This window comes from Suncus etruscus, chromosome 20 (assembly GCF_024139225.1).
Source record: "Suncus etruscus isolate mSunEtr1 chromosome 20, mSunEtr1.pri.cur, whole genome shotgun sequence".
NCBI lineage: Eukaryota > Metazoa > Chordata > Mammalia > Eulipotyphla > Soricidae > Suncus > Suncus etruscus.
In genome coordinates, this window is record NC_064867.1 from 44393997 (window position 1) to 44408989 (window position 14993).

A 14993-nucleotide genomic window follows, 5' to 3' on the forward strand; every position below is an offset into this window, starting at 1 on the left:
CAGTAGCTTGTATAATTGTTTTCCATCCTTTTATTCTAAATCTTTGTCTATCCTGAACTTTGAAGTGTGTTTCCTCAGGCAGCAGGTGGCTGGGTTTTGTTTCCTGATCTGAGCTACAACTCTGTGCCTTTTGCTGGGTGAGTTTAGTCCACTGACATTTAAAGAAACTTAACAGAAAGGGCTCTTGTATCATATATATTGTGTGGGGTTGTTGCTATTCCAATTTGGTATTTGGTTTATGTAATTGTTCTTTGAATAGTTCATTCAGAGTCAGTTGTTAACATGAATATTGCTAGTTCTATTTTGTCCAGGAATGTTTGTAACCCTCCCACCCATATAAAAGAGAGTTTGCTCAGTAGTAGACTCTAAATTGAAAGTTTCTTTCATTAATACTTTGAATATGTCTTTCCACTCTTTTGCCTAGGTTGTTTTAAATGGGAGATCTGGTTTGAGTTTTATATTTTCTTTATACTTAAGGTTCTTCCTCTACTGCTTTAAAGAATCCATATCTCTGTTTGTTTGTTTGTTTGTTTTTGCCATTTGGATATGCCTTGCTACTTTTCTGTTGGGATCTATTTTGTTGGCACTTTCTTTGCCTCTGATTTGTATAGCAGCCTCTTTCCAGAGAGTTGAAATTTCTTTGTTGTTATCTCCCTCACTGTTTTTTCTTCTTTCACTTTTTTCTCCCACTCTGTCATTCAGAGATCATTTCTTTTGTCTTTGTTCAATAAGTACCTTACATTTTCTTTCAGTGATTTGTCTGTCTGTTTTTTGACTTCTTTATTAATGCTGGCTTGCATTTTTTATTTATTTATTTATTTGGTTTTTGGGCCACACTTGGTGATGCTCTGGGGTTACTTCTGCCTATGCGCTCAGAAGTCCCTCCTGGCTTGGGGGACGCCGGGGGGTCGAACCGAGGTCCATCCTAGGCTAGCGCTGGCCAAATAGACACACCTTACCTCTAGCGCCACCGCACTGGCCCCTGGCTTGCATTTTGTATTCAACTTTTTACAATTCTCCATCTGTGTATATCTGGTATTGTGGCTGATAACATGTTTATTTCCTTCAGTTTCATTTGTATGGAATCTGTCATCTCTGAAAGAGTTCTTTGAATTGGTTGAATTGTTGATCTATAGATATCTTATGTTTACCAGCTAGTGAACCATTGATTTCTGTTGCTGAAACATTAAGTGTTGATTTTAGGTCCCCATGTATAAGGTGGATTTGGAAATTTGCCAAGATTTCTCTACAAATCCCAAATGCAGGCATCTCAGATAGCCCATTGTTTTTTGCATTTGGTGGGTTGGAATGCTGCAGTTTCTGGGTGTTTAAGAAACTGACCTATTGAATGGATTCTATAAAACATGGCTAGAGGTATATCTGCTTTAGAGTTTATTTTCCTAAACAAGCAAGTATGATTAAAAAAATTGCAAGCTAATGGGCTGGAGCAGTGGCACAAGGAGTAACGTGTCAGCCTTGCCTGCTCTAGCCTAGAACGGGCCATGGTTCGATCCCCCTGCATCCCATATGGTCCCCCAAGCCAGGAGCAATTTCTGAGTGCATAGCCAGGAGTGACCCTTGAACATCACTGGGTCTGGCCCAAAAACCAAAAAAAAAATTGCAAACTAATTTATTGGTTTGTTCAACTGAGTTTTGAGGTATATATTTTCTAGGAAAAAGTGCTAGGTCCAGTCGGCCTGGAAATATATGATATCAATTGAAATGTCCTTACGCAAATGCACTAATATCCTTGTAGTTTTGGAAAAGGAGGATTGATGGGAAGGACCAGAGGGTCCCTATCTTCACTCAGCCACAGACCAGAAATCCTGAAAAGGCATATGATAATAGGGGGATCAGGTCCAGTAGCCTCCAGCCTCCACTACTTAAGACACATTTAGGCTTTGGTGTTTCTTGGTTTTGCTCCAGGCTTTTTCACTCATTGCTCACTCCCTGAGGTACTCAGAGAACTACTGGGGACTTCGATGTATTATCCTTTCCTCTCAATTAGATTCTTATTTTAATCTATTCTCATCTCTGTGATAACCAACATGCATGTAAAGAGCAGTGAATCTGTTCTTCATTTGTTCGATGATTTGACCATTTACATTAGGGATCCAGACTCATGCATGGACTCCTAGTCCCTTCATTGTCTCTAACCCAAGATTGTCTTCCTGCAGCAGAATATTTTGGGGTAAAGCCTGTGCTAATCTCCTGGTTAGAAGGAGGAGTCCTGGAGAGGCTGCCACAAAGCCTGTTTACTGGTGAGTGAGGAAAGAGCCTATGAAGCTCAGGGTTTGTTTTGGATATGGATTGTCATGGGCCTGTGTGAGATGAGGGCCCTGGGCTGGAGCCTTGGGACTCCCAGAGCATTGGTTCATGACCTCTCTTGCTCCCTTTCAATTCCCTTGATGCTGAGTTCCAGAATAATCTGCAGTTTTGCTGTCTTGCCTTTTCTCTTTCTGGTTCCATGTCTGTGGGTGTTTAGAACAGATCCTGCGATTCCTTCACTCGTTTGTGCTCTCAGTGTGGTTGCGCAGCCTCATGTTGGGGTGACTTTCTCAGGTCCCTCTGTCGTTTTCCTTTACTCTGGCCTTTGTTCTTAGTTCATTATGGGGTTTTTGATATTCCCAAGGAAGTGATTTTCTTTCCTTTTATTTTGAAGTTCCCTCAGTGATAATAGTTCGGGTTAATCCTGGCCTTGTGATTCAGGAATCACTCCTGGTGGACTTGGGAGTGATGGGAATTGAACTCGTGTCAGCCTCGAGGCAAACACCGTTCTGCTGTTCTTTCTCTCTGGCCCACTCCGAAATGTAGATTTTGCCAAGCTTCTCATTGTGGTGCTCCCAACGTGTCTTGCCTTTTCATGTCATCTTATTTAGTACCTAAAAACAACATGTATTCACTGCACTTATGTTGCTGCTTTAACCAGGTTTCATTCGACTAATTTTTTTTTTTTTTTTTTTTTTTTTTTTTTTTTTTTTTTTTTTGGTTTTTGGGCCACACCCGTTTGACGCTCAGGGGTTACTCCTGGCTATGTGCTCAGAAATCGCCCCTGGCTTGGGGGGACCATATGGGACACCGGGGGATCGAACCGCGGTCCTTCCTTGGCTAGCGCTTGCAAGGCAGACACCTTACCTCCAGCGCCACCTACCCGGCCCCATTCGACTAATTTTTATTCTAACACACTTCTCTCAACAAATTCTTTTTTAATAAGTTTTTATTTAAGCACAATTTTTATAGAAATTTTCATAGTTGAGTTTTAATCATAAATTGTACACTGCTCTTCATCAGTGCAACTTTCCTCTACCAGTTCCCTCATGTCCCTCCCCCGCAATACTCCGCTTCTGTCTAAGACTGTCATTCTGTTTCTCTCACAATCATTATCATGCTAGTAGTGCACTTACTGCTCTGTTCTCTCTGCTCCTTGTGGCAAGATTCATATCATGGACTTTTCCTGCTGGCTTTCTCTCTATTGTCTATTATCTCTGGATATTGTTACCTAACCCAAAAGGTCACTCAACATAATAAGTCCAAATGTTCCAGGTTAGAGGTCAAAGCAACTTCACGGTGGGTAGGAATGTTTGCCTTTCATGCACCAACCCAATTTCAATCCTTGGCATCCTATATGGTCTTCCCCAGCCAGCTGGAGTACTTGCTGAGTGAAAACTAAGAGTATTCCCTGAGTACTCTGAGGTATGGCACAAAACAAAAAAAAGTTATGAATTGTGCAAGATTTGGTGAATGCAGCTGGAATTTAGGGGCCAGAGGTATAATTCAGCATTCCATACAGTTTTTCAAGCCTGCCAGGAGTAATCCTAGAGCAGAGTCAGGAGTAAGGTCCTCCAGCTGTGGCCACAAAATACACCCAAACAGTAAAAGCCAGCAGACTATTTAGGAGCATGAAGATTTTATCTTGCTTTATCAACAAAATAAGGAAAGCTAGAAGAAGAGATATTAGCAGGAGATAGAACTACGGTCAGACAGCCTTGTGATCATCTGCTCTAATCAATAACTTTCTCTTCCAGCAGAACTCAAGCCAGACATCCATCCTTGTCCCTTCTGTTTTCTTACCTTCTCCAGTCAGAACTTCCTCAATAGTCACATGAAACGAAGTCATCCCTCTTGGATACCTCTGGGAACATCTGAAAGTAGACATCCTCAGTCAGAGAATTCCTATCCATGTGATCAGTACCAATGGCGGGAACATTCTGATCCATATGATGACAAACCAAAGAATGACATACTTGAAAGTCAAAAGCACCAAGAAAGCTCCATACATTTGGCTAATAGGAGACATGAAAGAATTTCAGCAGCCTTTTCTAAACCATTTAGTGGTTAAATTAATAGTTCTAGTAAACAGATGACAGTGGAGGAAGACATTAACACAGACCTGAAAGAAAATCCAAAGGACACAGGTGAAGTAATTCCAGGGATACACTTGCTAATAATTTTAAGAGACAAGTATGTAAGACCTGGGCAAGGCTTCAGTGATGGATCGAATCTCATCACACATCAAATAACTCAGACAGGGGAGAAACCCCATGTTTGCAGGGAGTGTGGGCAAGTCTTCAGTGTGAGGTTGAATCTCACCATACACCAGAGGACACACACATGGGAAAAGCCCTATATCTGAAGGTGTGGCTTCAGTCAGATGGCAGGTCTCATCAGACACCAAAGCGAACGCACAGGGGAGAAGCCCCATGTTTTCAAGGATTGTGGGCAAGGCTTCAGTCAGAGGTCAGGTCTCATCACACACTAGAGGACACACACAGGGAAGAAGCCCCATGTTTGCAAGGATTGTGGGCGAGGCTTTTTTTGGAGGTCACATCTTATCACACACCAGAGGACACACACAGGGGAGAAGCCCCATGTTTGCAAGGAGTGTGGGCATTGTTTCCATCAGAGGTCACATCTAATCACATCAGGAGACACACAGGGGAGAAGCCCCATGTTTGCAAGGAGTGTGGGTGTGGCTTCAGTCGGAGGTCACATCTGATCGCACACCAGAGGACATACACAGGGGAGAAGTCCCATGTTTGCAAGGAGTGTGGGCGTGGCTTCTGTCAGAGGTCAAATCTAATCATACACCAGAGGACACACACAGGGGAGAAGCCCCATGTTTGCAAGGGGTATGGGTATGGCTTTCATCAGAGGTCACATCTCATCACACACCAGAGTACACACAGGTGAGAAGCCCTATTTTTGTAAGGAGTGTGGGTGTGGCTTCCTTCAGAGGACAAATATAATCACACACCAGAGGACAAATGGGAGAAGCCCCATATTTGCAAGTAGTGTGGGTGTGGCTTTGTTCAGAGGTCCTATCACACACCAAAGGACATACACAGGGGAAAAACCCCATGTTTGCAAGGAGTGTGAGCAAGGCTTTGTTTGGAGGTCACACCTTATAACACACCAGAGGACATACTGGGGAGAAGCCCCATGTTTTCAGGAGTGTAGGCGTGGCTTGCCTCCATGGAATTTGATAATTCACATGTAAGCGGCGAGCATTTGTGTTTAGGGCTGAATGTTCCTCTATAAGTGATTTAAATACAGGCATTGCTAACAAGTGAACAGTTTTATTTTCTTGAGCCATGGATCTGGAAGACCTGAGTGGAGCGATAGCACAGCAAATAGGTCACTTGCCTTGTCTGTGCTGACCCTGGTATGACCCCCAGCACCCCAGATGGTCACCCAGTCAAGAGTGACTCCTAAGGTAGAAACTCACCAGTTTTTATCACCTCTGCATCTTTCTCGGATATCTCCAGAAGGTTCCGCAAACTGCTCCTAAAACAGGATAGAGTTAAAATTCCTCCAGAATGCCTGGACTTTAATGAAGCCCCTTTACCATCGGCTGGACTTGAATGTTTGTTTTCAGTCTGAGCAAGGAAAATATGCCTGACGGACCAGAGAGCTAGGCTGAGTGCAATCTTTTACATAGTCTTGCAGAAATCTTGGACTTAGTCACTGGCAACATGAATCCATAAACATCACCAGGAAGAACCCCTCAAAATGAAGCTGGTGGCCATGTCTGAACACCATTATTATCTGTGGCAACACCCCCAGAATAATAGAGATAAAATAAATGCATATATTTGGAATATAGCAAGGACTAAAATGCACATGGCAATCTTTGCGGTTATTAATAGTGCTACATTTTAGCTTTCTATCATGAATTTATGTTATGGTTTGGAACCATAATTCTTTGACAAACACAGTGGGTTTCCAGTAGAATCAAGCTATTTCTTGGAAATTTTTTGTTTTGTTTTTGTTTTGGGGGCCATAACCAGCAGTGCTCAGGAATTACTCCTGGCTCTGTGTTCAGAAGTTACTCCTGGCAGGCTCAGGGATCAGGGGATCAAACCTGGGTTTTCCGCATGCAAGGCAAACACTCTAGCTAATATACAATATGTTCTCCAAGACTGGAAACTGCCTTATGTGTTTTCTTTTTGATTCATACCTGGCATTGCTCCAGAGTTACTCCTAGCATTATGTATAGGGATCCTTCTTGGTGGGTTTGATAGACCATATAGGATGCTGGAAACATATTTCAGGTTGACTACATCTAAGGCCAACTCCTTTTCCACTGTACTATAGCATCAGCTCCTCTGAAGGAGATTTTCTTATAGGGTGTGGGCATCTCTGGAGGCACGATGGGACCCTCCTGACAATTCTCAGCCAGGAAATTCCATGCAGGTATCCAAGATGTGTCACTCTTGTGGTGCTCCCGAGACATACTTGGCAATGTTGGGTGGTCTTCAGAGCTGTACCTGAATTACCTAGGGTGAATTGTGCCTGTGTTATGCCTATAATCAGAACAACCTCAGCCCAGACCCTCTGTTTCCGTGCCATATATTTCTCCTCCCCAGAAGTGCAGACAGGGCAGGAGGTCCCACAGAGTTGCAGTCCAAGTAAACTGCCACCTCTCCTCCAGGGATCTTTCCAAGCAAACTTCAGAATCTGAACAGGTCAGAATGAACAAAGGTGCTGAACTGTTGCATTGGCTCAGAATCCAGACATCCTTTAGCACAAAGCCATGGGGCATCCCTGCTAGAGAGGGTGGCTATGTTGTCCAGGAACACAGCATTACCTATATGTAATGTGCAGCTATCTTCAATGAGGGCTGAGGTCTCTGGATTAAGTTGAAGCACTTCTACATCAGTATGCCCAACCATTCCATTAGTCTATTTCTCACCTGTGGAGCAAAAGAGGGTTGAAGATGATCAGCAGACAACCTGGATGGAGGTGTAGGGGGTGATGGAGGGTCTATGTGCAATTGGAAAATCTGGTAAAGAGCATCTTCAGCAGCATATTGGCTTCAGCCAGCTTCAACCTCTAGCTGAGAGATTCAGACTCACATAATACCACAAAAGAGCAGAATTAGATGCAATTTAAAAGAGACCCCAGGCTTCCTTGTTCCTGCAAGGGGCTAGGAGGGGACTGGTGAACTTTCAACTTCCAGCAATTAGGAAGCAAACGCCTCTCGGGGAGTCGGAAGCTTCAGCAGGCAACAAAGAAAGGACATGGCTCCATTTGCTCTTTGCTTGTCCAAATCATAGACCAAAGTGGTGTCTCGGAAACACGCCCCTCCCTTTTGACTATTTCTAAAACATAAAAGGGACACATGTATCTCCTTTGTATATATCAGATGTATTCCCTTAACATCTATAACTCTTTTTTTTTTTTTTTTTTGGTTTTTGGGCCACACCTGGTGATGCTCAGGGGTTACTCCTGGCTATGCACTCAGAAGTCGCTCCTGGCTTGGGGGACCATATGGGACACCGGGGGATCGAACCGCGGTCCATCCAAGGCTAGCGCAGGCAAGGCAGGCACCTTACCTCTAGCGCCACCGCCCGGCCCCAACATCTATAACTCTTTTTGAACATCCTCATATAGTGACAATTTTGCCCACTGGACTTGTTATTTGATTGATTTTTCCCCCTTTGAGATCTGTCTTATAAGCAATACTGGTAGAAGAGTATCTCTGTATAGATTTCACGTTTGAACCAAGTTATGGGGAATGTTGAACTTTATTCGTCGGCCCCCAGATGCACCAACAATATCTTGTGGCATTGCTTCTCTTTTGCATAGGCACATTAAAATGGAAAAATAATACATATGCAAACAAGTTCTTATCTAATAGAGATGGGAACACAAATTTAGTAATGTAATTAGGTCTTTTACCCTGAACATTGGCATAATGATTTGGCTTAGGCCTCAGAAGAATGGGCATCGCCCACACATACCTGAACAATGGATACCATCTATGGAAACAGCCACAATTATCTATAACATTACCTGGGTCCAAGCCTCTACCAGGGAAGACCTACCATTGCTTTGGCATTGACTTACTCCAAAGAGTGATCCCAACACTCAGATGACTCAGCAACAGTCTGCATGCAGGGCAGATCCCTCTGCATTTAATGGTATGCTGAAACTAGAGGATGCTCCACATCAGCCTGACTTCGATGAAAGAAATGCACAGAATCCAGAGTCTTTAAATATAAGAATCTGATACCAACAATAGCTAAAGTGTGAAAAAGTTTCACTGGGACCACAGAGAATGACTCGGGTTTGATGGACTGGTATGCCTGGAACCCAGAGTCAGTCTTATGCCAATAAACTTCTGGGGTAAGGCCTTTTTGTAATCAGACCAAGGATTTTTTTTCCATTTTCTCCATTTTTCTGAACCTACGCAAACAACGGCGATTGCCACTATCACACCTTTACTATATATTTTTTACTCTTATCCTTTAAGGAAAAAAAATACAACTTACTGAACTTAAAAACAAGTAACTATAGTAGAATGCCTATCTCGAATACAGATAGGGGATGGGAAGGGGAGGGGGTAATGTTACACTGGTGAAGGGGGGGTGTTCTGGTTATGACTGTAACCCAACTATGATCATGTTACTTAAATAAAAAATATATTTTAAAAAATAGATGATCTTCATTTTTTTTTTTTTTTTTTTTTTGGTTTTTGGGCCACACCCTGTGACGCTCAGGGGTTACTCCTGGCTATGCGCTCAGAAGTTGCTCCTGGCTTCTTGGGGGACCATATGGGACGCCGGGGGATCGAACCGCGGTCCGTCCTAGGTTAGCGCAGGCAAGGCAGGCACCTTACCTCCAGTGCCACCGCCCGGCCCCGATGATCTTCATTTTAATAGGTGGATCCTTTTATTTTATTGCATTTTAGTAGTCATTTTAATTTTATTTATTTAGAATTGTTCCATGGGCAGTGGTGGCTGCTATTCTCATTTTGTTTCTGTCCTACAATCAAAAGCAAAAGGTTGCTGAAGGGCTGTGGTTTCCCTCTGTCTCTGACAGGTTAATAGGCTGATGCATGTGAGAAATTCTTTTCAGGCTAATAAACTATAGGGGTAAGTAAGGCCCAGTCCTAGACAAGTTAAGACTATGGTTTATATATAGCCATGAACCTTCCCTATAGTCAGCACTTTATATTCAGGAACGAAGGATTTAGTTTAGAATATCATAATTTTGAAGTACACAGAGTTTTCCTCTTGATACTGTGACCAAAAGTTTTCAACTGTGCGTGAACTGCATTGATTTAATACTCATCAGAGGTGAACTCTACACAATTAGGATTTTAGTGTATCTTAACTGAACATAGAGCAATTATTCAAAGCTAGGCACAGTGCCAAAAATAGCCATACTAGAAATGTCAACACCTGTAACTGGAGGTTTTGATGACAATGAGTAGGATGGGCACATGATGATTTTTTGTGCACAGTGACCATGATGGCCAAGCTAACAATGAATTGACATTGGAACTTTGAGGAAAAAAATAACAGAAGAAAAGCATTGTCCTAAAGAAAGAGGAGAAAGTCTATTTGGAGCTCCATATAGGAATGTTATATGTGGATCTCATATCTCCAGAGGACTAAAGGGTTCTTAAAGACAAGTCTCAGCTCTGGACTGCATCTAGCATCCAATGTGTAGGAAAGAGCAGACTGACTCTGGGACTTCTCCCAGCCTCAGGGCTGGGAAAAGAGGTCACAGAGGGATTAGAGGTAAAATCACATGAGATTTTTTTTTTTTTGGTTATGAAGTTCAGTCACACAGTGTTGTGTATGTAAACATTTCCATGGAATTATTATGTTGCTGATCCTACTCTCATTGGTGATTGTGCCTTACCCTAGGGCGTGACCTGGCATTCTGCTCCCACCCTAGGGAGGTACCTGATTCTGCTCCCACTCTAGGGTGGTAACTGAGTCTGTGTATAAAAGCAAGGGTCTCTGGAAGGCAGGGGCTTTTTCCTGGGGCTGATTCTGGGGCTTTTGACTTCAGCCATATCCACTAAATAAAGCTGATATCTTCTGAAGCCTGACTGTCTATTAGCTTTCTCCCCGCTGCATTCACCTCAGAACCACCAGCTTAACAGGGAGGCAGACACATGGTCCAAGCTGGAGGAGAAAGACCACATCCTCCATCCCCCCCCATCAACCAGCCCCATCAAGGGCTATTATGCAACAACACAGTTTAGTTTCACTGCCAGCTTGGGTTGCCACTACCAGCCTTAGTAAACGGCAGCAGTTGGTGTATGTAGCCCCTAATGGAGCAGGGAATTTAGTTGGACAAGAGAGACAGTATGGACAGTGCCCTGGGTGTCAGATAATACCTGGAAAGTTCAAGGAGCATCATAGTCAAAGACTGGCCATGGTTACATCCAATTGACTACATATTCATGTGTGTTTACCCATGATTACTCAAGTCTTGGGTAAATGTGGGATAAGTATTGTTTTCACCAAGGTTCAGCAGAGAATTATTGGGAAAAAGCTTCAGGACCAATATTGAGAATCACCAATGTTTTAGGGAAACTAGCAGCATCAAAGAAATATGGACCTCCCAAAGCCATTTAGAAGAGACAGTATAAAGGGTCAGATGGTTGCCTTGCAAATGGCTGAGTGGGGTTCAATTCCTGGCAATACAAAAAGGGATTCCCCAAGCTCAGATCCAGGAGGACGACTTGAACACCACTGATGTGGCCAGGAGAAGAAGGATGCATGGGAGGGACAACTCCCTACATTGATTTTGTGTCCACATTCAAAGACACAGTAATAATAAAATGTGGGGAAAGTCTTGATAAAACAGTAATTAAATCTTTAGAAAGATATTATGTTTAACCAAAGAGTAAAGTTATTAGAGTCAAATATTCAAGTGTAATGAAAAACAAATATATGCAGGACAAATAAGATAAACATGTCAGAGAACATATAATATCTATTCATAAATCACACAATCAGCTTGAAGAGAAAAATAAAGACTGTTTTCTGCACTGACAAATGAGAAGAGTAATAATCAATGCCATGGGGGCTTCATGCTGCAATTTTAAGGCCACTATCAACACGTGTGATCCAAGTACCACACTTACATAGACCGCTGGACAATACTCAAAAAGGACAGGGAAGAAAAGAAACTTATGAAGCAGTAAAACGTGTTATATGTGAGATAACAAATGTAGGACCCAGAGACTTGAGCACATCAATGGTGTCTAGGTGCCATAAATGTACATACGTGGTATCGGTTGTAACTCCTCTTCCAATTTTCTCCTATCTCACCTGAAGAGGGAGACCCTCTCATAGTTGGGAGGGGTTTGTCATTGCTAATAAAAGGGGTTGCCTCAGGGGTGAAAGGGAATTTGTTGCATTAAGCCCTTTGGATGGTCTTGGATGGTGGTGGATGGAGATGGAGGCCTTTCTCCTCCAGCCCAGGACACATGTTTCTGCAACCCCCTTCAGCTGGCGGGTCTACTGGTTCAGGATGGTGGCACGGAGAAAATCCACTCACAGGCAGGCTTCAGGTGAAATTAACTTTATTCAGCCCTGGCCACCTAGGCTAACCATTTAAGCATGCTCCCTGCAATCAACCTCTTTCAGCCATCTCCTCTCCCTCCATCTTCCTTGCTGACTCCTCCTCATTCTCCATCCATCTAAAATTCCCCCTTGTCCCTGAGGCCAAACCTTTTATTACCTACCAAAGACCCCGCCCAGAAATGGGCAGCTCTTTCTTCTAGGTAAAGTTACACAGGAAGAATGGGGAGATGGGGCTACAGGATTCAGTGAAAGATTCAGGAGGAGAAGCCTAGGGAGAATGGATGGTTGAGGGAGAGATGTTAGAAATAAGTTGAGGGCCTGGAAAGATAGCACAGTGGCGTTTGCCTTGCAAGCAGCCAATCCAGGACCAAAGGTAGTTGGTTCAAATCTCGGTGTCCCATATGGTCCCCGTGCCTGCCAGGAGCTATTTCTGAGCAGACAGCCAGCAGTAACCCCTGAGCAATGCTGGGTGTGGCCCAAAAACCAAAAACCAAAAAAAAAAAAAAGAAATAGGTTGAGATACTGGGTGGCTGAAGGATCCTGCTCAAAAGGTTAGATTAAGACTCAGGACTTCAGGGGAAACTTCTACACCTCTCTGCCTGTGCTTCTGAATCCCCAAAGGTTTCCTCAGAGGCCTAGGGAGCGCACCCACAAAAACTGCATTTTGAAGCTGCTGAGTAAGTACATTCTGGCTGCGGGGGTCGCTGTCCAATAAGCTGAGGTCTCTGGCCTGTGGAGGCTCCGCCCTGCTGTGCCTTTGTTCACTCTGAAGACTTCAGGGAAAATTTCTTCTATGCCTGTCCGCCTGTGCTTCTGAATCCCCGAAGGTTTCCTCAGAGGCCTAGGGAGTGCACTCCCAAAAAACTACATTTTGAAGCTGCTGAGTAAGTACATTCTGGCTGCGGGGGTCACTGTCCAATAAGCTGAGGTCTCTGGCCTGTGGAGGCTCTGCTGTGCCTTTGTTCACTCTGAGGACTGTCAACTAGAGGCAGCAGAAGAGCGCGGCCGCTTCACTTCGCAGCTGCGCACTCTTTCTAACTAATGAACCCCACCACAACACGCAGGAAAAACCACACTACAAGCGTGACAATGGGGAAACCTCTCAGGCAAACACCATCCACAGAGAATGAAAACGAAAGCTAGGATGACCTAATAAATTCCAACCACCTGATTAACCTTTCAGATAAGAAGTTTAGAATAGAAATATGGAATAAGTTCATAGAACTCAAAAAAAGCATAGATCGATCTGAAGAGAACACAAAGACAGAAATCAGAAAACTCCAAACTAAAATAACAGATCTGAAAAAAACGGTTGCTCAACTGAAAACCTCAATAGATAGCCTCACCAACAGGGTATCAGCAGCTGAGGAGAGAATAGGAGTACTAGAAGATGTGATGCAGAAAAACTCAACACAACAGAAAAAATTGGAAAATAACCTTAAGACAAACAAACAGGCAATGGAAAAAGTACTCAAGGCATGTGAACAGATGAAAATAGAAATCTTTGATCAACTCAACAGAAACAATATAAGAATCATTGGAGTCCCAGAAACCCAGGAAGGAGATGTTCAGGAAGAATCAACTGTCAAAGACATCATCAAAGAGATACTCCCAGAGTTAAAGACTACATGCAATCAAATCCTGCATGCCCAAAGAGTACCAGCTAAAAGAGACCCAAAGAAAAACACCCCAAGACACATCCTCATTACAATGACAAATCCCACAGAAAAAGATAGAATACTGAAAGCAGCAAGATCAAAAAGGGAAATTACATTCAAAGGAGGATCCCTAAGACTTACAGCAGACATGTCACAAGAAACTCTCAAGGCCAGAGACAGTGGTGGGATATAGTGACAAGACTGAATGAAATGAATGCCTCAACGAGAATACTGCACCCAGCCCAACTCACGTTCAGGTTTGAAGGAAGAATACATAGCTTCATGGATAAACAACAGCTCAGAAACTTCACAGATGATAAACCAGCCTTAAAGGAAAAACTGACAGGTCTACTCTAAGACAAGAGAGACCAACAAACACAGCAAACTTATCTACAAAGATGACATTAAATCCTATGACAATCATTGCCCTCAATGTCAATGGACTAAATTCACCAATTAAAAGACACAGAGTGGCAAAATGGGTAAAAAGATGAATCCAACCTTCTGCTGCCTACAAGAAACACATCTGAATAGTCGGAACAAACATAGACTCAAAATCAAAGGCTGGAGAAAAATTATCCAAGCAAACAACACCCTCAAAAAAGCTGGGGTGGCCATATTAATATCTGATGACACCAACTTTATACTCAGAAAAGTGGTAAGGGACAAAGATGGACACTATGTACTAATCAAGGGATATGTGCAACAGGAAGAAATCAGACTATTAAACATATATGCACCCAATGAGAGACCAGCAAATTATCTAATACAATTACTGAAAAATCTGAAAGAAGAAATCAATAATAACACAATCATTGTGGGAGACCTCAACACGGCCCTATCAACACTTGATAGGTCAACCAGACTGAAACCCAACAAAAACATACTAGCCCTAAAAAGAGTTATGGAAGAAAGAGGACTAGTAGATATATACAGGACACTCCATCCCAAAAAACCTGGATACACATTCTTTTCCAATGTACATGGGTCATTCTCCAGAATAGACTACATACCTCCATAAAATTAAGAGGATAAAAATCTTGCAGGCTACCTTTGCTGACCACAAGGCTCTGAAATTAGATGTGAACTTCAAAGCCACACAGAAGAAAAACTTTAACAATTGGAAATTAAATACCCTGCTACTGAACAACCAGTGGGTCCGAGATGAAATCAAAAAGGATATCAAAACTTTCCTGGAAACAAATGATAATGAAGACACAAACTGCCAGAATCTATGGGACACAGCAAAAGCAGTCCTGAGAGGAAAATTTATAGCTCTACAAGCACACATCAGGAAGGAAGAAGGGGCATACCTGAATAACTTAATGATGCAGCTCAAAAAATTAGAAAATGACCAACAAAAGGAACCAAAAGTAGGGAGACAGAATGAAATAACAAAGCTGAAAGCAGAACTCAATGAAGTGGAAAATCAAAAAAACAATCCGAAAGATCAACAAAAGCAGAAGCTGGTTCTTTGAAAAAAAATAAACAAGATTGATAAAGA

The 14993-nt window shown here is 42.8% G+C and overlaps 1 protein-coding gene across 1 annotated transcript in view; it reads left to right on the forward strand.

The window, feature by feature from the left end:
- The first annotated feature begins 2106 nt into the window (after positions 1-2106).
- The window catches only part of LOC125997947 (zinc finger protein 345-like), a 122279-nt gene continuing 109392 nt past the window's right edge, over positions 2107-14993 (forward strand). The window contains exon 1 of the mRNA XM_049766128.1: positions 2107-2261. Within this exon, the coding sequence (XP_049622085.1) occupies positions 2123-2261 (139 nt within the window). The 5' untranslated portion in view covers positions 2107-2122. The remainder of the gene's footprint in view (positions 2262-14993) is intronic.